At 34.2% G+C, this 26,495-nt stretch overlaps 1 protein-coding gene across 1 annotated transcript in view; it reads left to right on the top strand.

The window, feature by feature from the left end:
• Positions 1-26,495, top strand: part of LOC148603520 (uncharacterized) — a 94,007-nt gene that overhangs the window by 66,488 nt on the left and 1,024 nt on the right. Inside the window, exons 59-89 of the mRNA XM_088551444.1 lie at positions 60-110; positions 609-1,010; positions 1,397-1,867; positions 2,256-2,726; positions 3,115-3,585; positions 3,973-4,443; positions 4,829-5,299; positions 5,688-6,158; positions 6,547-7,017; positions 7,406-7,876; positions 8,298-8,750; positions 9,676-9,980; positions 10,362-10,497; positions 11,325-11,438; positions 12,435-12,482; positions 13,305-13,482; positions 14,034-14,083; positions 14,527-14,679; positions 15,594-15,737; positions 16,064-16,316; positions 16,836-16,879; positions 17,858-17,933; positions 19,611-19,772; positions 20,652-20,704; positions 21,177-21,344; positions 21,629-21,784; positions 22,806-22,958; positions 23,416-23,615; positions 23,962-24,072; positions 24,643-24,697; positions 25,962-26,255. Coding sequence (XP_088407570.1) covers positions 60-110; positions 609-1,010; positions 1,397-1,867; positions 2,256-2,726; positions 3,115-3,585; positions 3,973-4,443; positions 4,829-5,299; positions 5,688-6,158; positions 6,547-7,017; positions 7,406-7,876; positions 8,298-8,750; positions 9,676-9,980; positions 10,362-10,497; positions 11,325-11,438; positions 12,435-12,482; positions 13,305-13,482; positions 14,034-14,083; positions 14,527-14,679; positions 15,594-15,737; positions 16,064-16,316; positions 16,836-16,879; positions 17,858-17,933; positions 19,611-19,772; positions 20,652-20,704; positions 21,177-21,344; positions 21,629-21,784; positions 22,806-22,958; positions 23,416-23,615; positions 23,962-24,072; positions 24,643-24,697; positions 25,962-26,255 — 7,527 coding nt within the window. The remainder of the gene's footprint in view (positions 1-59; positions 111-608; positions 1,011-1,396; positions 1,868-2,255; positions 2,727-3,114; positions 3,586-3,972; positions 4,444-4,828; positions 5,300-5,687; positions 6,159-6,546; positions 7,018-7,405; positions 7,877-8,297; positions 8,751-9,675; positions 9,981-10,361; positions 10,498-11,324; positions 11,439-12,434; positions 12,483-13,304; positions 13,483-14,033; positions 14,084-14,526; positions 14,680-15,593; positions 15,738-16,063; positions 16,317-16,835; positions 16,880-17,857; positions 17,934-19,610; positions 19,773-20,651; positions 20,705-21,176; positions 21,345-21,628; positions 21,785-22,805; positions 22,959-23,415; positions 23,616-23,961; positions 24,073-24,642; positions 24,698-25,961; positions 26,256-26,495) is intronic.

The raw sequence follows: 26,495 nt of genomic DNA, 5'->3' as shown, positions 1-26,495 counted from the left end.
AATAGAAGAATAAAAAATAATCTCATAAAAATTTCATTAACTATCTATTTTCATTTTAGCAACCACAAGTGTTTCTACAACACAATCAACAACAACAGGAACTACGTCAGGTAAGAAACTTAAAAGCAAAGATATTTGGTTCATTTATTTCTGTGAAATTATAATATATTTTGAAAATATATCTTTCCTTCTCATGGTTTCTGTCTTTTTCGTATTTACCAATTTTCATTTTTTAATCAACTTTTGCTTTTGTGCATCAATATTGCATCTATATTCCCTAGTATAGGAACCTATTACTTTCATTAAATGCTGCATTTTATACAAGCAGTATACTTGTAGTGAGGGAGAATACCTCCACAATATCTAACAGTTATCATTGTAATATCGTATTGTAAGATAACAATTTGCCTTATACACAATATGAACTTAATTGTTTTTATTGAATTATAAAAAAGAAATATAAGGTAACATGACCCCTTCATACATTGGATATCTTAACAGGAAAATGTCCATAAGGGAAAAATGTATTATTTCAACAGTTCGAAATATTTCATGTACAACCCACTGCTTTTAAATGTAGTTTATCTTCAAACTGGTTTCTAATTTAGGTACATCAGTTACCACTCCTCCACCTCCAGCTCCACCAACAGGAACAAGTGTATCAACGTCTGGTACAACTACTAGCCAGACAACATCTGGTACCACTGCTCCACCAACTACACAAGGTACTACTACTGGTACAACAGCTAGTTTGACCACATCTGGTACAACTTCTCCACCAACAACACAAGGAACTACATCAGGTACAACAGTTAGCCAGACCACATCAGGGACTCCTGCTCCATCAACAATACAAGGAACTACATCTGGTACAACAGTTAGCCAGACCACATCAGGTACTCCTGCTCCTACAACATCACAAGGTACCACATCTGGCACCACATCTGCTACAACCCCAGTAACAGGTCAAACACCAACAGGAACTACCACAGTAGGAACACAGACAACAGGTGATTTTCTATTTACCATATGCATCAGTTCATTGGTTTTAAGGTCATTTTGATTATTAAATACATGGTAAAATATATTTTCTCTAATTTATAACAGAAGGAAACAACCAATGTATCACTTTTTTCTTATCAGATTTGCTCTGCTATAGCTACAAATGTATATAAATTATGGTATACAACTGGTATTTTTAACCCTTATCGGCTCATTTACTTTTGTTGGTGTTTATGTATTATCTTGGTTATTTTATATACATTGTGTTCCCTGTCTGGTCTTTGTCATTGGATTACATTCTCCTGATTTCCAGTAGAACTTTGGTTTCCTTTATTACTCTTTGAACATATATCTAAGTAAAGTTTTAAAAAAAAATAAACATTGTTTCATTAAGTTACAACAACAGGACAGACAACACCATCAGCACCACCCACTGGATCAACAACTCAATCCACATCTGGAACTACAACCAGTCAGACTACATCAGTCACTACAGCACAACCAACCACACAAGGAACTACATCAGCAACTACAGCTAGCCAAACAACATCTGGTACCACTGCTCCACCAACAACCACTCAAGGTACTACTTCTGGAACCACAAGTCAGACCACTTCAGGTACCACTGCTCCACCAACAACACAAGGAACTACATCTGGCACAACAGTCAGCCAGACCACATCAGGTACTCCTGCTCCACCAACAACACAAGGAACTACATCTGGTACAACAGTTAGCCAGACCACATCAGGTACTCCTGCTCCTACAACATCACAAGGTACCACATCAGGCACCACTTCTGCTAAAACCCCAGTAACAGGTCAAACACCAACAGGAACTACCACAGTAGGAACACAGACAACAGGTGATTTATTATTGACCATATGCATCAGTTCATTGGTTTTAAGGTCATTTTGATTATTAAATACATGGTAAAATGTATTTTCTCTAATTATTAAAAGAAGGAAACAACCAATGTATCACTTTCTCTCTAATCAGATTTGCTCTGCTATAGCTACAAATGTACATAAATTATGGTTTACAACTGATATTTTTAACTCTTATTGGCTCATTTACTTTTGTTGGTGTTTATGTATTATCTTGGTTATTTTATGTTCTTTGTGTTCCCTGTCTGGTCTTTGTCATTGGATTACATTCTCCTGATTTCCAGTAGAACTTTGGTTTCCTTTATTACTCTTTGAACATATATCTAAGTAAAGTTTTTAAAACAAAATAAACATTGTTTCATTAAGTTACAACAACAGGACAGACAACACCATCAGCACCACCCACTGGATCAACAACTCAATCCACATCTGGAACTACAACCAGTCAGACTACATCAGTCACTACAGCACAACCAACCACACAAGGAACTACATCAGCAACTACAGCTAGCCAAACAACATCTGGTACCACTGCTCCACCAACAACCACTCAAGGTACTACTTCTGGAACCACAAGTCAGACCACTTCAGGTACCACTGCTCCACCAACAACACAAGGAACTACATCTGGCTCAACAGTCAGCCAGACCACATCAGGTACTCCTGCTCTATCAACAACACAGGGAACTACATCTGGTACAACAGTTAGCCAGACCACATCAGGTACTCCTGCTCCTACAACATCACAAGGTACCACATCAGGCACCACTTCTGCTACAACCCCAGTAACAGGTCAAACACCAACAGGAACTACCACAGTAGGAACACAGACAACAGGTGATTTACTATTGACCATATGCATCAGTTCATTGGTTTTAAGGTCATTTTGATTATTAAATACATGGTAAAATGTATTTTCTCTAATTAATAAAAGAAGGAAACAACCAATGTATCACTTTCTCTCTAATCAGATTTGCTCTGCCATAGCTACAAATGTACATAAATTATGGTTTACAACTGATATTTTTAACCCTTATTGGCTCATTTACTTTTGTTGGTGTTTATGTATCATCTTGGTTATTTTATGTTCTTTGTGTTCCCTGTCTGGTCTTTGTCATTGGATTACATTCTCCTGATTTCCAGTAGAATCTTGGTTCTCTTTATTACTCTTTGAACATATATCTAAGTAAAGATTTTAAAACAAAATAAACATTGTTTCATTAAGTTACAACAACAGGACAGACAACACCATCAGCACCACCCACTGGATCAACAACTCAATCCACATCTGGAACTACAACCAGTCAGACTACATCAGTCACTACAGCACAACCAACCACACAAGGAACTACATCAGCAACTACAGCTAGCCAAACAACATCTGGTACCACTGCTCCACCAACAACCACTCAAGGTACTACTTCTGGAACCACAAGTCAGACCACTTCAGGTACCACTGCTCCACCAACAACACAAGGAACTACATCTGGCACAACAGTCAGCCAGACCACATCAGGTACTCCTGCTCCACCAACAACACAAGGAACTACATCTGGTACAACAGTTAGCCAGACCACATCAGGTACTCCTGCTCCTACAACATCACAAGGTACCACATCAGGCACCACTTCTGCTACAACTCCAGTAACAGGTCAAACACCAACAGGAACTACCACAGTAGGAACACAGACAACAGGTGATTTTCTGTTGACCATATGCATCAGTTCATTGGTTTTAAGGTCATTTTGATTATTAAATACATGGTAAAATATATTTTCTCTGATTAATAAAAGAAGGAAACAACTAATGTATCACTTTCTCTCTAATCAGATTTGCTCTGCTATAGCTACAAATGTACATAAATTATGGTTTACAACTGATATTTTAACCCTTATTGGCTCATTTACTTTTGTTGGTGTTTATGTATTATCTTGGTTATTTTATGTTCTTTGTGTTCCCTTTCTGGTCTTTGTCATTGGATTACATTCTCCTGATTTCCAGTAGAATCTTGGTTTCCTTTATTACTCTTTGAACATATATCTAAGTAAAGTTTTTAAAACAAAATAAACATTGTTTCATTAAGTTACAACAACAGGACAGACAACACCATCAGCACCACCCACTGGATCAACAACTCAATCCACATCTGGAACTACAACCAGTCAGACTACATCAGTCACTACAGCACAACCAACCACACAAGGAACTACATCAGCAACTACAGCTAGCCAAACAACATCTGGTACCACTGCTCCACCACCAACCACTCAAGGTACTACTTCTGGAACCACAAGTCAGACCACTTCAGGTACCACTGCTCCACCAACAACACAAGGAACTACATCTGGCACAACAGTCAGCCAGACCACATCAGGTACTCCTGCTCCACCAACAACACAAGGAACTACATCTGGTACAACAGTTAGCCAGACCACATCAGGTACTCCTGCTCCTACAACATCACAAGGTACCACATCAGGCACCACTTCTGCTACAACTCCAGTAACAGGTCAAACACCAACAGGAACTACCACAGTAGGAACACAGACAACAGGTGATTTTCTATTGACCATATGCATCAGTTCATTGGTTTTAAGGTCATTTTGATTATTAAATACATGGTAAAATATATTTTCTCTGATTAATACAAGAAGGAAACAACCAATGTATCACTTTCTCTCTAATCAGATTTGCTCTGCTATAGCTACAAATGTACATAAATTATGGTTTACAACTGATATTTTAACCCTTATTGGCTCATTTACTTTTGTTGGTGTTTATGTATTATCTTGGTTATTTTATGTTCTTTGTGTTCCCTGTCTGGTCTTTGTCATTGGATTACACTCTCCTGAGTCCAGTAGAATCTTGGTTCTCTTTATTACTCTTTGAACATATATCTAAGTGAAGTTTTTAAAACAAAATAAACATGTTTTATTAAGTAACAACAACAGGACAGACAACACCATCAGCACCACCCACTGGATCAACAACTCAATCCACATCTGGAACTACAACCAGTCAGACTACATCAGTCACTACAGCACAACCAACCACACAAGGAACTACATCAGCAACTACAGCTAGCCAAACAACATCTGGTACCACTGCTCCACCAACAACCACTCAAGTTACTACTTCTGGAACCACAAGTCAGACCACTTCAGGTACCACTGCTCCACCAACAACACAAGGAACTACATCTGGCACAACAGTCAGCCAGACCACATCAGGTACTCCTGCTCCACCAACAACACAAGGAACTACATCTGGTACAACAGTTAGCCAGACCACATCAGGTACTCCTGCTCCTACAACCTCACAAGGTACCACATCAGGCACCACTTCTGCTACAACTCCAGTAACAGGTCAAACATCAACAGGAACTACCACAGTAGGAACACAGACAACAGGTGATTTTCTATTGACCATATACATCAGTTCATTGGTTTTAAGGTCATTTTGATTATTAAATACATGGTAAAATATATTTTCTCTGATTAATAAAAGAAGGAAACAACCAATGTATCACTTTCTCTCTAATCAGATTTGCTCTGCTATAGCTACAAATGTACATAAATTATGGTTTACAACTGATATTTTTAACCCTTATTGGCTCATTTACTTTTGTTGGTGTTTATGTATTATCTTGGTTATTTTATGTTCTTTGTGTTCCCTGTCTGGTCTTTGTCATTGGATTACATTCTCCTCATTTCTAGTAGAATCTTGGTTCTCTTTATTACTCTTTGAACATATATCTAAGTAAAGTTTTTAAAACAAAATAAACATTGTTTCATTAAGTTACAACAACAGGACAGACAACACCATCAGCACCACCCACTGGATCAACAACTCAATCCACATCTGGAACTACAACCAGTCAGACTACATCAGTCACTACAGCACAACCAACCACACAAGGAACTACATCAGCAACTACAGCTAGCCAAACAACATCTGGTACCACTGCTCCACCAACAACCACTCAAGGTACTACTTCTGGAACCACAAGTCAGACCACTTCAGGTACCACTGCTCCACCAACAACACAAGGAACTACATCTGGCACAACAGTCAGCCAGACCACATCAGGTACTCCTGCTCCACCAACAACACAAGGAACTACATCTGGTACAACAGTTAGCCAGACCACATCAGGTACTCCTGCTCCTACAACATCACAAGGTACCACATCAGGCACCACTTCTGCTACAACTCCAATAACAGGTCAAACACCAACAGGAACTACCACAGTAGGAACACAGACAACAGGTGATTTTCTATTGACCATATGCATCAGTTCATTGGTTTTAAGGTCATTTTGATTATTAAATACATGGTAAAATGTATTTTCTCTAATTAATAAAAGAAGGAAACAACCAATGTATCACTTTCTCTCTAATCAGATTTGCTCTGCTATAGCTACAAATGTACATAAATTATGGTTAACAACTGATATTTTTAACCCTTATTGGCTCATTTACTTTTGTTGGTGTTTATGTATTATCTTGGTTATTTTATGTTCTTTGTGTTCCCTGTCTGGTCTTTGTCATTGGATTACATTCTCCTGATTTCCAGTAGAATCTTGGTTCTCTTTATTACTCTTTGAACATATATCTAAGTGAAGTTTTTAAAACAAAATAAACATTGTTTCATTAAGGTACAACAACAGGACAGACAACACCATCAGCACCACCCACTGGATCAACAACTCAATCCACATCTGGAACTACAACCAGTCAGACTACATCAGTCACTACAGCACAACCAACCACACAAGGAACTACATCAGCAACTACAGCTAGCCAAACAACATCTGGTACCACTGCTCCACCACCAACCACTCAAGGTACTACTTCTGGAACCACAAGTCAGACCACTTCAGGTACCACTGCTCCACCAACAACACAAGGAACTACATCTGGCACAACAGTCAGCCAGACCACATCAGGTACTCCTGCTCCATCAACAACACAAGGAACTACATCTGGTACAACAGTTAGCCAGACCACATCAGGTACTCCTGCTCCTACAACATCACAAGGTACCACATCAGGCACCACTTCTGCTACAACTCCAGTAACAGGTCAAACACCAACAGGAACTACCACAGTAGGAACACAGACAACAGGTGATTTACTATTGACCATATGCATCAGTTCATTGGTTTTAAGGTCATTTTGATTATTAAATACATGGTAAAATGTATTTTCTCTAATTAATAAAAGAAGGAAACAACCAATGTATCACTTTCTATCTAATCAGATTTGCTCTGCTATAGCTACAAATGTATATAAATTATGGTATACAACTGATATTTTTAACCCTTATTGGCTCATTTACTTTTGTTGGTGTTTATGTATTATCTTGGTTATTTTATATAATTTATTTTCCCTGTCTGGTCTTTGTCATTGGATTACATTCTCCTGATTTCTAGTAGAATCTTGGTTTCCTTTATTACTCTTTGAACATATATCTAAGTGAAGTTTTTAAAACAAAATAAACATTGTTTCATTAAGGTACAACAACAGGACAGACAACACCATCAGCACCACCCACTGGATCAACAACTCAATCCACATCTGGAACTACAACCAGTCAGACTACATCAGTCACTACAGCACAACCAACCACACAAGGAACTACATCAGCAACTACAGCTAGCCAAACAACATCTGGTACCACTGCTCCACCAACAACCACTCAAGGTACTACTTCTGGAACCACAAGTCAGACCACTTCAGGTACCACTGCTCCACCAACAACACAAGGAACTACATCTGGCTCAACAGTCAGCCAGACCACATCAGGTACTCCTGCTCCACCAACAACACAAGGAACTACATCTGGCACAACAGTTAGCCAGACCACATCAGGTACTCCTGCTCCTACTACATCACAAGGTACCACATCAGGCACCACTTCTGCTACAACTCCAGTAACAGGTCAAACACCAACAGGAACTACCACAGTAGGAACACAGACAACAGGTGATTTTCTATTGACCATATGCATCAGTTCATTGGTTTTAAGGTCATTTTATTATTAAATACATGGTAAAATGTATTTTCTCGAATTAATAAATGAAGGAAACAACCATTGTATCCCTTTCTATCTAATCAGATTTGCTCTGCTATAGCTACTAATGTATATAAATTATGGTTTACAACTGATAGCTACTAATGTATATAAATTATGGTTTACAACTGATATTTTAACCCTTATTGGCTCATTTACTTTTGTTGGTGTTTATGTATTATCTTGGTTATTTTATGTTCTTTGTGTTCCCTGTCTGGTCTTTGTCATTGGATTACACTCTCCTGATTCCAGTAGAATCTTGGTTCTCTTTATTACTCTTTGAACATATATCTAAGTGAAGTTTTTAAAACAAAATAAACATGTTTTATTAAGTAACAACAACAGGACAGACAACACCATCAGCACCACCCACTGGATCAACAACTCAATCCACATCTGGAACTACAACCAGTCAGACTACATCAGTCACTACAGCACAACCAACCACACAAGGAACTACATCAGCAACTACAGCTAGCCAAACAACATCTGGTACCACTGCTCCACCAACAACCACTCAAGGTACTACTTCTGGAACCACAAGTCAGACCACTTCAGGTACCACTGCTCCACCAACAACACAAGGAACTACAACTGGAACAACAGTCAGCCAGACCACATCAGGTACCCCTGCTCCAACAACACAAGGTACTACATCTGGTACAACAGTAAGCCAGACAACATCTGGTACCACTGCTCCACCAACAACTACGCAAGGTACTACATCTGGAACAACAGTTAGCCAGACCACTTCAGGTACCACTACTCCACCAACAACTACTCAAGGTACTACATCTGGTACAACAGTTAGTCAGACAACTTCTCTGATGGCAACTGTTTTATATTTTTTGTAGAAATCTTTTGAACTATAATCTTGATTTTGATCACTAATTTGCACTGCCAAACTTTATTACTGCAGTCAAAAATTTGTATTTTAATGGTTTTGGAAATTGTTCATCTATTGGTAATACGCGAAGGAATTAGAGTGTTTTTTTATGCAGTAAGCCCTGAAAAGAAGGAAAAACATGGACAAGACCTGAATTTATTCCCATAATTATATGACATTATTGATAAAGAGCTTGATATGGACAATTGTTTAAAGAAAATTATCTTGCATTATCTTGCTAAATTCGACTGTAAAATGAACATGGTACCAGTCTTTTGCTAAGGCTTATATAATGTATCTATACATGATTTTAAGTAGACGCCTGTCTCATGTCTACCTTCAACAAAAAATAGTATTAATTATGCAAAGACATTATGATACAATGTCCTGAAAGAAGCTGTTAGAATTTTGTGTTTTGTACATGTTTATGTTTCATTTGATTATGGTACATTTGATCAGAACTTTGTTTTAGATATGTCCTGTGCCTTACATTTTAAAGCCCGAAATAATGACAAATTTCCATTTTATACCTTGTTCTCTGTATCAGTTATACCTATACTATATGCAAAAACTTATTTTCTGGCTCATACACAATTTCTGTGGAGATAAATTTAAAAAAAAACACAATTTCATATTACTTTAGCAATTATTACTTAACTGCAAGTGCATCTCTTTAAGAATTTCTGATAAAAACTGCTTCCAGGTTCTTTGTTATTATTTCATGAAGACTGAATGTGTAACTATTGGAATAGTCATGAATGTTTTGTATGTATTTGTATGCATTTAAATTTTTGCTATAATTGTTACTTTTATTTTATTTTGAAGTACAAACAACCAGTACTACTCCTGTGTCGAACCCATGTACCAGTGAAGAAGGTATGAAGAATCCAGCTCTGACACCTGTAGTAATAGTCAATGGTAACAAGAATAGTGAAGCTTTACGTCCAGATATTAATGGACAACCATTGATTGTTAAAGACAAAACTGTCACCATAGAAGTTGGATTTGGAATAGAAACTGAGCTTGGTTCTACTAAGTTTTTGAATCCATCAGACAATAATGTTGGCACTTTTCAAATCTTGCTTGTAGTTGAAGAAGGAAAACCACCAGTTCCATACAAAAATGGAGAGGTGTGTATCTTGTACTGTTTGTGTGTTCCTTTTTGCTTGATTTTCATTTCAACTATAGTAAGGATTATTGTTTATAGACACTGGAGTTTTGTGATTCAGCCATCAATCACCATTTGTGATATGCTATGAAATAGTATCATATTGGCCAGTTTATAGCATAATCAAACCGCAACTATTTAATTCCCACAAGTATTTTTACTTTCAAAGATATGTGCAAAATATGACAATTTTGTTTGATCTCAGTGTTTGTTCTCATTTAAAAAAAAAAGTCTTTTTATAACCAAGAACTGAATATTCAGCTTCAGATAATTTCAGAAGTATTCCTTTCAATTAAATGCCTGTCTATATCATTTATGTATTTGCTTTCAATGCTAACTATAGGTATACAATGGCAATGAAGAAGTTGTATTTGATGTTAATACCAGGGCAGTTGCTATGATAATCTCCGTTCTCAGTAAGGTTGACAACACGAAGGACTACTCTCTTGATCTTGAAGTTAGAGCTTGCTTTGAACAAGGTATTTGTGCTTGATTACTCTGTTGAATCAAACATGTTGATGAGCAATTTTTGATTAAGGGTAATTAAGATTGATTAAGACAAATTGTTATTCAATTGAAAAAAAACAAAATTGATTTTATGGATTTGCACCTTTATCCACAATTTGAAGCTCTTACATTTTACATTAAGACACCATTGATAACTAAAAAATGCGGACTCTGAATCCTGTCCCATCCGATTTTCTTACTAACTGTTGACAACATTGTGTCTTTATTCCCATTTCCTTTGCACTGAAGGCTACAGGGAAGTCTGAGATTCTCAAGCATTCACATCTGCTTGATTAAAGTTTGAATCTTTGGTATTGATAAAATGCAATAAGTAGAACTTTGATAAGATAACTGGGTCATGCTTTCAGTTTTGGTGGAGTAAGATATTTTCATTTGCTTGTTTAGGTAAGGGTTTCTCTTCAGAGAGTAAGGAAACAACTCTTTTTTTAGAATTAGTCTTGAAAATAGCTGCATTAGTAGTGCAAAAAAATTGCATTGCATGAAACTATTAAATTACTAAAATTATATATATATTGCCATCTATGCAGTACATGGACAACAGTTGATAGAACTCATAACTGATCCGCTAATTAAAATGTTTATCTATGCAAAAATGAGAACATTACTTTTCTTTTACAAAAAAAAAATTAATGCTCAAATAAAACTGTTAAATTTTATCCATTAAAAAGTAAGAATTGATTTCTTATATAATCCACTCAGGTGAATTTACCAGGAGAAAGCTTTTAAAATTTTAAATAACCTTATTTGTAATAATATGTTAATTCCATTTACTTTTCAGTTACATCAGTGACGACAACCAGTGGAATTACATCAACTTTAGGTACAACTAAAACCACAACACTCCTTACTCAGTCCACTCCTACAGCCTTTACAACAACACCAACAGGATCAGGTTAGGATAATAAAAATCTGACAGAAATTTCAGACATCCATGGATAAGATTTCAACTTTTCTGGCAGTGTTTTTCTTTCAGAACTAATATCTATTTTGTTATACATACACGAATTCAGAATACCTAACTCACCACTATTCCTTCTTATTTACATAACGTTATGAAGCGTTTTTGTGATGTCACAAACACTATGTATTCAGTGGATGAGATAAGGAAACCTGACATGCCTAAAAACAGGAATCAGGGTTTGACACTAACTTCATTTGTTTAGTAATCAACAGGACTACTTGAGAGGTATAACAGGTATTCCGTAGACGTTTTATGGTTCTGTTCTTAGATCTTATGAAATATAAGGCAAAATTTAGATAGCCCATAGGACTACCCTGATTTTTTTTCAAGTAGTCTTCTCCAAAATTAGGATGGAACAGGTCTACTGTCAGTATCAAACCCTGGGAATATCTTTTTTCTGAAATTTAATAGTAAAGCAAAAAGAGGTGGAAATATAAATAAAGAAAATGATCCAAGAATTTAAATGCTAATGACATTTATACAAAGAGAAACTGGCTCTTGGATTTTCATGTTTGCCAGGAAGTTTGTTTGGTTTTTATTTTCTCTATGTTCTCTTTGCAGATCAAGTTATCTGTGTGTTATTAAAAGAAAACTTTTTTGAAAAACAGGCAAAATGTTGGCTAGAATAGGTTTTTCTTCCAGATACTGGCTGGTCAAGTTATTTCTTATCAGAAAATCATATGGTCTATGCTTAATGATCTTACTTACAGTCAAACTTTTTTCCTTTTAAAACAAGCACATCCATTTCTTTTAATTTTACACTAATACATTTTTTTTATCATACTTCATACTTGCATTGATGGTCTTTTAAAGATAGCCCATTTTAGAAGTGAAGTCTCAGGCTTAATAAATGGGAATCCAGTCTACATACAAACTTTTAACTACAATCTGTTAATTTGCTCATCAGTATATTCTTTAATTTTTTAGTTACCACCGTCACAGTGACATTGAGCACTACACCTACAACTGAAATTGGTAAGTTAATACATGGATCTGATGTTTAACAATGTAATATGATTTAAACAAGTATTATCTTTGAATGAAAATTATAACACAGTTAACATGATTTTAATTTCTTTACAATATTTTGAACCCCAATAAGCTATCCATATAAGTGTGGGTTTTTATTTTTTTTCATTGAAAATTTCATGTTTCTCTTCAAACACTCGGTGAGTTTTTTTTTGTTTTTGTTTTTGTTTTTTTGTTTTTGTTTTGTTTTTTTTAGGGGGGGGGAGGTAATGTCATTTTTGTGGCAGTTTAGGGGGGGGGTAATGTCATTTTTGTGGCAGACAAACAGTTCAATGAATTGGACAAGGATGAATAACTCTTTTATCTTCATAAATATTTCGCATGATTCATTTTTTGCATTTCAACTTGACTGCGAATATAGTGAAAATTAAATCACTACGAAATTAACCACTTATAGGGTATTTGACTAATTGGGAAACAAAATTATGATTACTTGTGTTTCCATAGGAGAGTACCTTTAAGGTCAACGGGTAAAAAGCAAATCTATACCAACTATGTCAGGAAAAACCCTTACTTAATTTTCATTGTTTTTTTTTTAAATTGTATGAAATTGTTATTTATGTTACTAGTAATTGGAAAAAGAAAATTTTCATAACATACTGTGATGCTCCAATAAATAGATTATATAAATGAGTAGGAAATGGTGACAAATCATGATAACTTATGTTAAGTAATATAACTATCTTCACAGTGCATAAAATATACCATAAACTAAAAGAAAAAAGTTACTACATCAGCCTAATTTTATCACATTTCCTCTTCTTCCAGGATACTGTGTACTGACTTCTGAAGTTATAGAAAGAGAGTTAGGAATACAGACATCTGAAACCATAGGTTACATTGAGAAGGACAACAATCCTGGTGCTACATCACAGTCTGAGTTAGTCAGAGTTGGTGATACATTGGAAATAGGAACAGTTGTTATTACACCTAACTGTGGAAACTGGTAAGCAATGTTTTTTTTTTAATTAAAAGGCTCTGATGATACAGCATTGTAATTTTAGGGATATTATTTTCATTATAGTGATCAGATATACAGTGGATTCCGCTTATTTGCATAGCCTATTTGCCAGTAAAAATTATGCAAATAACCAGGCTATTCTTATAACCGAAATTATGATTTTACCGGAAGTGTGAGTTCAGGTAAGATGACGATACTGTGGATCAATCAGGGATATCACTGTTCAACATTACTGATCTGGTATTTAATTGTTATAGACCTTAAATTGTAACTACATTTAATGCCCTGTTGGTACAGTCTTTTAACAATTGATAAGATGAAGTGGCTTAATACTGTATTCATTTTTAAATTAAAAAAGGTATTGGTAACTAGTGCTTAATCTACACACATATATGTATAAAGCAATTATGTTATACGTTCTTAAAGTGGCAAATTGAATCTACCAGTATTATCAGACATGTAAAATAAGAAATGTTTTTGTATGCATACTAGCATAGATAAACTGCCTAATTCATTTTTATTTTATCTATTTTTAGTACTTGTATGGATAGTGGCGACTTGAGTTGTATTTATGGAACTTGTGAATGTAAGTTTGTAGAAATGAGATAGGTATAATTGCAGCAATAATAGAGCGAGGTAGATTTAGGTTAGTAGATAAAGAAGACTTGAGATTTGATGTTTCTAACAGGAGTGTGCAATAAACTTTGTTTTCATGAAAACTACCCATATCCATTACTTCACTTTTGATTGTATATAACAAATGTAAGTGTAGGATTTTAGTTAATTCCTGCCATTGGATTTTAATTATTTGGCCTCAAACCAAGTCTTTTTTGTCATAACAAGTACAGCAAATTTCCTTGTAATTAATTGTAGCATACATGACTAGTTTTTGATGAAGTTCAGAATAGATGAGCTGAATCATTATTTTTTTTTATCAATATTGACTAAATTGACACTTTAAGACCACATCTAAAGTGTTTAAGCATGTTATGAATTGTGATGATTTTAAATGAAGTGTGAATTTTCCAGGTGAATACAGTGAATGGTCAGATTGGACTGACTGTACCAAGTCATGTGATAATGGTGCTAAAACAAGAACAAGAACTGCTGTAACTATTAGTCCAGAATGTACAAGAACAACAGAAATCCAGGATTGTAACACACAGCTTTGTGAATACTCAAGTAAGTTTATGTCAATAATAATTACAATCAGTCCACAATGTTAGGCTATGTGGTACCTGAACTGGTCAATTTAGCAATCAGTTGTCAAATATCCATCAGTTACCCTGTTTAACATAGCTGTCTAATTGGTGAATTTCATTTACAACAAAATATATCTGATCTTACTGAAAGAAAGGTAATAAAATTACTGAAATGATAAATTCTAGGTACAGTACCTGAACCGATCCGTGCAACAAAAATTCTGACTGGTCATCGATCACCGATCAGTTTCTTGTTAGTCATCAATCCGTCAAACTGATCCATTTCACTGGTGACCGCATCACGTGACTGCAGAACGGTCAATTTATTTTACAGTTTTTGTTGTTTTCTTTGTCAATTTTACACATATTTGCATAATGTGATAGATTTAAAAATCAATCCATACTTTTATTTTACATTTATTTTATTTAAAACAGATCTTACGTCATTTTACATAACAAAACTGCTATCAGATTGGTCACCAGTCATCAGTCATTGATCCATCAAATAGTTGTGCGGATCGGTTCAAGGACTGTAGTAGTCTGAAAGGAAGTAGCCATAGCAAATGCTAATGGCAATATCAGGGCAAAAACTATTAAGGTGGAAAACCACTGCAAGTCTTCGTTTCAAATTTTAAATATCTATGAGAGTTAATCAGGTAATGGTCATTGTATAATACCAATATTGCATTTTGCTTGGTTTGACTCTTATTTGTTAATCTAATACATGTATATTATTAAGTTTTTTTTTTTCATTTCATCTTAAAGTCCATTTTACTATATATATGTTTTTTTCGTTGACTTTTTAAAAGAATTGTTAATCAGGAAACAATGTATATTAATCAACTTCTTATTACTCTCATTATTTTATTATAAAACTTTTCATTTATTTTCCAGCTACAACACCATTATGTGAAGCCTGGGGTAATTGGTCTGATTGCAGCAGTACAGATTGTTTACAAGGAGAAAGGACAAGAACAAGGAAATGCCCAGATCTTCAAACAGAAACAGAAATGTGTGTTGGAGATGGATGTGTTACAAGTAAGTCTACTTTACTTGCCTGCTTGCTACTCACTTAGTATTTTCTTTATGGTGACTGCTTCATATAATTATGGAACAACCATCATATTTTAGGGGAGGGTAGGATCAGATTTATAAACAAAAAAAAAACAGAAGTTGCAAATACATGGTGAAAAGTCCAAGTTGAACATTCTGACCAGTGTCAAAAGACTTATAGTGGACTAAAAATCCAGGGCTAAAATAACAATATAGAAATATATATAGGATAATTGATGTCATTAAGTCCCCTAAATTGATTGCCCTTTTATTGCTCAATTAACTGCAATTATTACATTGTATTATTACAGCCACTCCAGCTTGTGTACCACCAAAGGTTCAAACTAGCTGTATACAGAAATGCCCTGGTACATGTAAGGGACTGAGAATGAATAACTGTGTTGAACAAGAAGAATGTACAGTTGGTTGTGGCTGTCCAGATGGTATGGTCAGAGATGACAATGATGAATGTGTAGTAGAAGCTGATTGTCCTTGTTATTCTGAGAACGGAGTTGTCATTCATGAAAATTTCACAGTTCCAAGTGATAAACCATGTGAAGAATGGTAGGTGATAATGTTCATAATATTTTGTTAATCAAATTTCAAAATCATAACAGAAAATTATTAGCCAGAAAAATACAAGAAGCATAAACCAAAAGCATCAGAAGGCAAGGTTTAAAAAAAAAAAAAAACACCTGCCAAGTATTTACTTGAATACCCAATATGAAGTTTTCATATGTGCTTTTAGCATTCAGCCATCACTGATATTAAGTATAAAATTTACTAGAAGTAATTTCTTCTATCATTTTTTGTTGCTACTCTGGCAGACCTTCCATGACAAAAAAAATTGTTACATGGTTGCAATCTTACCCCTTCACATACAATAACCATGCGGATATTTTTAATGGCCAATCAAATACATTCTCAGCTTAGGAAAACATTCTTATCAGATTTCACTTTCATATTTTTCATATACGTTTATGCTTTTTCTTTACTTAATTAATCTTAATGAATTACAAGTAATTGAAACATTTATGTTTAGTGGAAGTCTTGATCCTTATTGACCTGATATCTTTTTTACAGCAAATGTTATAAAGGAGAGATAAGCTGTTATATTAAAACAGACTGTAAGTACAAATATTTTGAAATTCATTTATGTTGTCTTGTGTCTTTTATTTGTTCTTCTGATGCCTTCTGAAAATTCAGAGAACAATTTTCAACAGTTTTTCACAATTCAAAGTATAAAAACTACATTAGTTTGAAAAAAAAACTTTAAAACTCGGAACTTATTGTATTATAAAAAAAAAAGAAACTAACTAAAGTGCTTCTTACCTTAAGGATTTTTTCAAGTCTACTTTACATTCTTGCTCCCCTGCCTTGAATGCACAGCACTGTTCCTCATTCAGTAACACAACTTCATTGATTACATACTAGTTTTATAATGCACTAGTTTTCTTACATCAAAAAATTTAGAAATGTATAAATTGTACACACTGCTTTACATCTTTGCACTGTATACCTCTGTTTTTAGTCCTAGATTATTTTGTGACTCAGATTCTTTGCATAAGAAGTAATATTAGTTTAAGTGCTTAACTACCAGTCCATATAAAGTCCAGACAGTGCCAATATTAAAGTGATTCATGGTGAAGAAAAAAAACACCAAACAAATGATGCTTTTTTTCAATCTACGTTTGCTATATTTTCACGTAACAATTGTCTTTTCCATATTCTGATATGTACTTATGAGAAAACCATACATTTATCTCTCACTAAAATCCTATACATCAAACAAAATCAAGAACAATAACTCTTGCAAGGTGTTAATTTCATGTACAATCTGTATAATTTTTAGCTCAAACGTCCAAATGAAATGATTGGTTATATAATCAGTAACTGTTTCTGAACAAGAAATAAAATGATTTCAGTGGGTTTTTGAATGCATGAGTCACCTCCTGTCTGATTTTTATAAAGACTGGTACTTTATTAGTAAGAGAGACTATATTTGTTGACTAGTCTACTCTTACAAGTATCAACAATGGTTAAACTGTTTAAATTTATATATGTATGACACCATCACTAATCACATCACCTTTTTTTATTAATAGGTTGTGAGTGGGAAGAATGGACTAATTGGGGATCTTGTAGCAAGTCTTGTGGACAGGGTACATCACACAGACACAGGTAACTTTGTTTTGGTTGACTTAGTTCCTAATTTTTGCAAAGTAGACTTAAACAAGGGGCAAGTACCATTTTGTTCACCAGTTTGAACAGTTTGGGCATGGACTTTTAGATTGTCTGGTGTTAGGAAGCATCGATTTAAAAAAAAATCTGGTCCTGAATTTGAAATGTAGGGCAGTGAGTTTGGAGGGCATACCAGTCACTGTTGGCACCTGGTTTACCATTCTTGGGTATTGCAAGTGTGGAAAACTTCCCCAAACCTGTGGTTATTAAAAGTTTCAGATAGATTGGGCAGTAAGTCTGAAAGGCATATATGCAAGTTTGAAGGGGATAGGAAAATCTTTTTTTGAAAAAAAAACTTTAAAATTTACTATGTACAGCCTTATTGGAGTTACTCCCTTTTATTTTTTTGCTATTTTCAATGTTATTTCTTTCAAAAATTTTCTCCTATGACACTACTTGACCAATTGGAGCCAAACTTAGTATGAATGTTCCTTGGGATATCTTGCATAGAATTATTGTGGGGATATTTGATCCAACAAAAAACATGGCCACCGTTACTTAAAATATAACATAGGGGTCAGACAGTAATTTATCGCATATATTTCCAAAACCATTAGGTTAGTCAAATTCTGACATCGGGTAAAAGTGTTCAGCATGATGAGATCTATCTGTGGTCAAATATTGGTTGTAATCCATTGAACCTTGTTGGAATTATTGCCCTTTTTTTATTTTGCTATTTTTAATGTTATTTCTTTCAAAAATCTTCTCCTCTGACACTACTTCATCAACTGGAACTGAATGTTCCTTAGGGTATCTTGCATAGAACTGATGTGGAGATTTTTTATTCGTCGAAAAACATGGCCGCGATAACTAAAAATAGGACATGGGGGCAGACAGTGGTTTTTCACATACATATCCAAAACTGTGAGGTTTAGCAAAATTCTTATAATTGCTGAAATTATCTTTTTTATAAGGCCTATAAAAGTTGTCAGAAGACCCCTTGTAAGAGTTATTGCCCTTGAAAGGGGTAAAAATGATATTCTTTTTTATAAAGCTTTCAGCCAATATCTTGAAAACCATGATAGATTGAAAAAAACTTTCAATTAGTGAAATAATCTTTATGATAAGTCCTACTGAGGTCTTCTTGAGTCAAAATTGTTGGGTAACTTCTTGTTAAATCTATTGCCCTTGTAAGGCAAAATTCAACCAGGTGAGCGATTCAGGCTCCTGGGAGCCTCTTGTTATGAGCAACTTGATGGGTGTTTCTAGAAAAGTAGAGGATGATTACCCTACTGGTGCACCTGGTCCATGCTCCCAGTTTTTAGAGGAGTCAAATTTGCTCATGTACTTTTGTTGCTTTGTATGTATTATTTTAGTTATTTTGTGTTCTTGTGTGTGTCAGTTTTCCATGTCTGGTCTTTGTCCCTGGATTGCATTCTTTTGATTTCCGCTAGAATCTTGGTTCCCTTTATTACTCTTACCCTTTATTCAATTATCAGCAAGTTATGTATAATATTTTATGATAATGATTGTTAAGTCCAATTATGAAAATTATTGATGTGTAGTTGTTTCCAATAAATAACTGTTTTGATGATAAGCTATTATTTTACTTCATAATTATTTGTATTTCGTCGTAATAAAGGACCACAAAATATTGATTTCAATGAATTCATACAGGACACTTCTCAAAGGACAAACTGATGGGTCTTGTGGTCAGAATATGGAAACTAAGATCTGTACAAACGAACCAGTACCTACAGAATGTATTCAGTGTGAACATGAGGGCAAATACTATGCTATAGGTGAAACTGTGCCAGGTGGTGATGAATGTAGTACTTGGTGAGTAATATTTTGCTATAGGTGAAATGTAGTACTTGGCGAGTAAATGCTAAATCAACAGAAGTTTGTATGATGATCAGAAAAACACAATTAAGTCAGTTTAAAAAAGGGTCAGATTAAACTTTATGTTGAATTTTTTCATGGGACATTTTATATAAAGTCTTCTTATACAGTTAGCAGTGAATTATCAAATGTTTCCTGTATTATGAGTTTTGATAATCCACATGCTTAATTAACTCTGTATTTCCTCCCAACAAAATGTCATAATACTGTTTGCTTTTAATATTAAATTAACTTTATTTGTTGTTACTGATGATTTGTAACATCCTTCCCTTAATCACAAAATTTAAAATTCATTTAAAAAATTAACTATTAACTGGTGAAAAAAGCTATATAAAATGTATATATATATATATATTGTGAATAACCAAAATGATTACTCATGTTAGAGTGCTTATAGAGTTATCTTGTGCATAATTAATTCTGCACACTTGTTACATTGTCCCTACAGGTACATGGTTTACAGATTGTTCTGACCTCTCCTTTTTTTCTAGAGAACTTTTATTTCCATCTGATATGTTGATTTGAAGAAAAAATACTGTAATTTTACCATAAAAATAGATTTTTAATCAAGCTAATGAATCAAACAGAAATAATGGTTTTCTAGTAAAAAAAGGTGTGTTTGTGTGTGATGATCTATCCATGCCCCAAATGCCTGTGGTTCTTTCTTACTTGTGATCATAGGTTGGTTGTTCTCTCTTTACAATGAATTATCTTGCAAGATATGATTAATTGAACAATTTCAGTGTGATGATTTTTGTTTTATCGTTACTATATTTTACTAACATTTAATGCTTCTCTGTCGTTTCTATTTTTCAGCACATGTTTGACACTTGGAAGCATTTTCTGCAGCAAAGATCCAAGCAAAGTTGGTAAGCATTTTTCATGCACTAAACAGGTTTTTATTTTTTATGATTATTTACATACAGGTTTTCTTTTAATTTTAAGGAGCGATTAAAATTATTTCCCCACTCCAAATGGTACAATCAAGATTTTTAACATGCAAGTTTTAGTAAGCATGCTGACATCTTAATTTGATCATGGAGATCGAGTGAAGAAATAGTTTAAATCAAGAATTGGGTGCATTTGTGTAGGAACCGGTATAATTGGTACTGCTGCGACCATACCATTTATTTTGACAGGCACGGTATGCCGTACCGATGATTTTCACAGTTTCATGGTAAAGCCTCATGTCCTTATATCAAAAACAGTACCAGTAAGTTTTTGCTTCCTATGCCTATCGGGTGAATTGTAATTCTAGTTCTATTTTGTAGTAGTTAGGTCTTGGAGTGAAAGGTCATATCATGGTATATGTACTTTAAACAATAATGTTTTATTTTGTAGTTGATGGTTCCTGGGAAGAGTGGACAAAATGGACTTCATGTTCTAAGTCATGTGAGGGTGGAGAGACAGTCAGAACAAGACAGTGCAATAATCCAGTTCCTCAGTGTGGAGGATCCATGTGTCCTGGTAACAACACTGAAGTCGATAGCTGCAATGTTGATGTCTCTTGTATGTACTAAATACTCTTTTATTAGTTATTGGGGGAAACATCCATGAAATTTTAAATACACTGACAGTACTTATACCCTAATGAAAAAAAATACTAAATCTAGCCTACAAATAGATTTAATTTACCCTAAACAGCAATCTAAAATAAGCCCTGCATACAGAGAATGACTCATACTAAACAGCATTCAAATACAAAAGTAAAATTCAAATAAGGGGAGGGATGAACAAAACAATTGCTTGGGCATATCAGTTGAAACTGAGTATTTTAAAACTAATAACTACAGGTTGTGAAGTATCACCATGGTCAAATTGGGGAGATTGTACACAGACATGTGGAACTGGAACTCAAGTCCGTTTGAGAGAATATACTAAATCTACTGACGCCCTTGCCTGTCCTGAATTAGATAAAGTTGAAACCAAGACCTGTAATGAAGGGGAATGTAAGTATATTTGTAGAAGACCAACTTTGTAGTTCTTAAGTGTCAGTATCTGTAAGAATCAGGCAGTGGGTGAAACATGGTATGAAATATCCCACAATTTTGATAGTTTGATTTGACTATTTTCACCATCAGAATCAAGGAAAACAGACAAGATTTTCCATATCATGCTGGGTCAATTTCATTGAAATGCACTGAAAATGAACATTTCAAGGGAAGATAACTCTGTCAAAAACCTCATTTTTCTAACATTCTGTTGAAAAATTTCTTAGCAAAGCCAGTGATGCAGATATCAAATAATGGTCTTTTCAAATAAAGGAAGCATCCTTGAGTGATATTTTATTGTCAGATCGGTGGGTTTTTGACATGCATGTTTCTGATTTTTCCCATTTTGCCAGATTCTTACAAACACTTTTACTTAAACCCTTTTAAAGGCACCTCATTTTTAGCCATTGCTTATGCTATGTCAATAAAATAATAACTAAAAGCACCACCATCAATATTTTTCGGGTATGAATAATGTTAATGCAGCCACATCAGTTTTAGGGAGGTGAATTAATAGAATACCATCCCTCTTAATTTCATTGATTATCTATATAATAAAGTGAATAACAAGAACCAATTAATTATAATTGAATGGCCTTATTGATAGGTTTTTGTTGATACCCATTCTTCTTGTCAGACACAAAACTAAAAAGCTAAAATCATGAGAACCTCTTAATTAACTTTGAATGGCCTCCTTTTTTTTTGTTTGATTCATATTCTTTGTACTAGATTAGAAAATTAAAGACAAAATAAAAAGAACTAATATTTTGATTTAAATTTTCCATTCTGAAGAAAAAGTATGTAAAAATATTGTCGAGTGGCCTAGTGTTTGTTTGCGTTTATGACAAGGAATTCCATAAAATCTAATTTTCAAATGCCTGCTTGTAATTATTATCTTCGCGTATCGGAAGGAGTTTTGATATGAAGCAGTGTGTATAATGACCTTATGATGTGGATATTTTCTGTATTTTGTTTGTAGGTGAATGTTTGTATGATAACTGGACAGACTGGTCTGATTGTACAGCTACATGTGGATTAGGAATTAAGGAGAGAACTAAGGATCTGTCAGAGCCCAATGAGAAATGTAATAACACTATTAGAGAGGTCTCTGGATGTTACATACAGGACTGTAGTAAGTAGTTAACCTAACATCCACTATTTTCAATTAAATCTGATAAAATTGTTAAAAAGTATAACTTTTTTACAGAATCTTTAAGAAAAAGTGATATAGCTCATGCATAATGTGTCAACAATAGGTATATACAATAAGTTGAATTTTTCTCATCAACTGTAATTATAATATTTTTATGGACTTTCAATTTTCTCTCTTTTCATAAAACCGGATCTACCTTTGTCTTTGTACCTTGACTTCTTTTACCAAATTCAGACCTGCAATAATTGTTGTGATTTTTTCTTTCTTGTAAAAATGTGATTTTAATATATTTCTGCAATTTTGTGAAAATCCCATAGTAGTTCCTTATAAAAATTCCTTAGTATTTTAAATTGGTCACATTTTTTTTTATATGAAGGTACTGCATTTTGGAATTTACAGTATCGAAATGGATTTTATAAATTACATTACTTTACAGTTTGTGACAAAGACCACGAGAAATGGACCAACTACTCCTATTGTCAAAAGACATGTGCTAACCGTCACTTACCAATGACTGATCTGTGTACCAAGGAAGAGCAAGGCTGTATCTGTGAGGATGGATATGTTCTCAATCACAACAACACATGTGTCAAAGAGGAACAATGTGTCTGCAACACATCTATTGGAGTATTTGAGGTAAAGTGAAGCCAAATATCTGGGGTGGGCACATATGTTGTGAAAAGTGGGGTTCCAAGCTATTATTGCTCACATTTAGCGGGAAATTAAAATTTTCTCACTAAAGTGGGGGTTTGAATCCCAGGACCCCCTTCCTCCCTTTTTCCACCATTGAATATGCCCAGCACCTTTCAGTATTTTTTCAACAGTTTTGACTTTCTAAGTAGCTATAATTCATAGGGTGTATAATTATATCTGAATAAGAAATCCAGCTATGTTTGAATCAAAGAGTTATGCCCCTTTCATTTGGAATTTTTTAACAGTATTTCTGTGTTATAAATGTATTGAAAATTCTCTTTTTTCACAGAATGGGCAAACATGGCCTAATCCAGAAAACAAATGTGAAATATGTGAATGTGTGGATTACACCATCAAGTGTTACAGCAAATGTGCTACAGAAATTACAGAATGTCCATTTGTGAGTAACTTTCTACTCGTTGTAAATGAGTTTGGATGATATGATTGTAGACTTTGTAGGATGAATAGAGCACAGATAATGACTTACTTGATAATGTCTTTGATATGTGAGATTTTCTGCTCTAGATCTGGACCTGCATTTACAGTTTAAACATTACATATGTCCATTGCGACAAAACAATTTGAAGACATTCATATTTCAGAGTTCTACTTTAAGAGGAAGTGGCTGACACTGCATCTCTATTATGTACCCCTGCTTGACAAGAGTCAATGATGTATAGTGATCCATCTATCAAACACTCTTTTGGTTTCTAGATATTTTAAGTACTACTGAATTATATATTTTCTAACTTTACCATACAGTATTAATCAAGTTTGATCATGGTTTCATTTTCTGTTCAAAAAGAAAATGCCCTTTTTCTGGACTGAAAGAAACAACTTGCTGTTTTCAAAATTTGGAATGTCATTATGTGGCAATATATGTTGACCAGATTCAATTTCTAATAAAGAGACCGTTGGTCATACTATTGCAACCTGTTTGTTTAACAGCAGTTATTTGACTATTTTATAGGGAGAAGAGTTAGTTAAAGATGGTGAATGCTGTCATAGATGTCAACCTATAACAGGTAAGCACTGATTTGTTCATTGAACTTTATGGAAGATGCAGGTAAAATTGTCAATTGCAAGTTATTTTAAATGGCAGGTCTTTCAATGATCATTAGCTCTAAGAATCTTTGGTTTCAACTTTTCATTTACATAAATACAATTAATTTTTGGATGTGCAACTGATATATGTGGTTTTTTTTTTTTTTATATTTTAAACTGTAAAAATGCTATCTTGAAGATTAGGCCTTAATATTAATTACCAATCCATATGTATTTCGAACTCTGCCTATGGAACAGGTGATTCATAGTGTAAAAAAAACCAGAACAATGTTATTTCTTTCTTCAGATGCTATATGTTTAGGTAAAATTAGTTTTTTTTGTATTCAGATCTGCACTTTTGAGAAAATGATACATTCATCTCCCACTAAAATCAACCAAATCAAACTCAATCAAGAAAGATAACTCTTGAAAAGTCCTAATTTCATGTACAATCTATATACATTTTACTTCAAAAGTGCAACACCCAAATAAAAGACCAAGACTGTTTATGTGGTCTGTAGCTGATATTCTGAATAGGAAATAGAAGTAAAATTGGTGTGTTTTTGACATGCATGAATCATGTTCAGTCTGATTTATATAAAAGACTGTTACTTAAATATACATGAGGATTTGCTGGTATTCGAGAACAGAAGAAAAGTTAAGGCGCATACTATTTTCTTCTTGGGGGGGTGGGGGTGTTGAGTTAGAAATTTTTCTTTGACTCAAGTGTGACAGTAATTACAGGTAATTTTTTTAGCAGCAGCCAAAGTTGTAATATTTTTTGGAAAATCTATATTGTTACGTAATGGGAGAAATATTAAATCTTTTTTTTTCTCTCTATGGCTTTAAAAAAAATTTGGAAAGATTTTAATTTTTTTTTTCAAAATAATCCCAGGCTCCCCTCCCCAGTATAAAAATGTTCCTGTACATCAGGGCCATGCTTCACAAGGGCAGATCCAGAATTTCAGGTTAGAGGTGGCGCTAATAGAATAAAATGCCTGGTGACGGGAGGAAAGCAAATTTTTTAAGTAGAATTTGTGAAGAAAATCAATATTTCATGCAAATAATTTTTTTTCTCCCAATATTGGGGTGGGTGTGCTCTTGCCTGAATCTGTGCCCACTTGAAGTGTTTTCCTGATGTTTTCTGCATGATGTTTGATGTATATGTCTTCATTATTTCTTGGCTTTTCACTGTAACAAAGGTGATCTTTGATTATATATAACAATGATGGGCCTCTTTTTCAGACACATGCAAGATGTACACAGCCACAGGAAAACTGACAAGAGATGGTTGTGAAACTGTTGGTAATGTCACATACACATATTGTGCAGGAGGATGTGGTGATAGTATGAACATGCCAATGCTAATGCCATCTGGAAGCAATTATGATGAATCCTCCAATAAAAACTGTAAATGCTGCACAGGAACAATTGCTGCATTTGATACTGTCAATGTCAAATGTGAAGGAATTGACAGTGTTTTAACAGCCATGATTCCAAGATTTAACAAATGTGAATGTAACAGCTGTGCTAATACAGGTATGAAGTGATATTATACTACATAGACCTCACACTCTTGTTGGTTTTTTTTTTATTGGGGGATGGATTAAGCCAAAATTTTATGACAGAGTATTGGAAATCATTTGAAATGAGGTAGGTACCTTTAAAACTGAAAACTTGTCCTAAATTAAAAAAAAATTTTCAATAGTGTTCTCCTTAGAAAATTCAAACAGCATCCTGGTAAAATAGAAAATTTGGATAGCATCTTTCCCTTTGGAT

Source organism: Perna viridis, chromosome 11 (assembly GCF_037379345.1).
Source record: "Perna viridis isolate PV_CMFRI_1.1 ecotype Kerala chromosome 11, ASM3737934v1, whole genome shotgun sequence".
NCBI classification, from domain to species: Eukaryota; Metazoa; Mollusca; class Bivalvia; order Mytilida; family Mytilidae; genus Perna; species Perna viridis.
The sequence above is the reverse complement of the archived record's forward strand: the minus strand, read 5'-3'. Positions and strand labels throughout refer to the sequence as shown.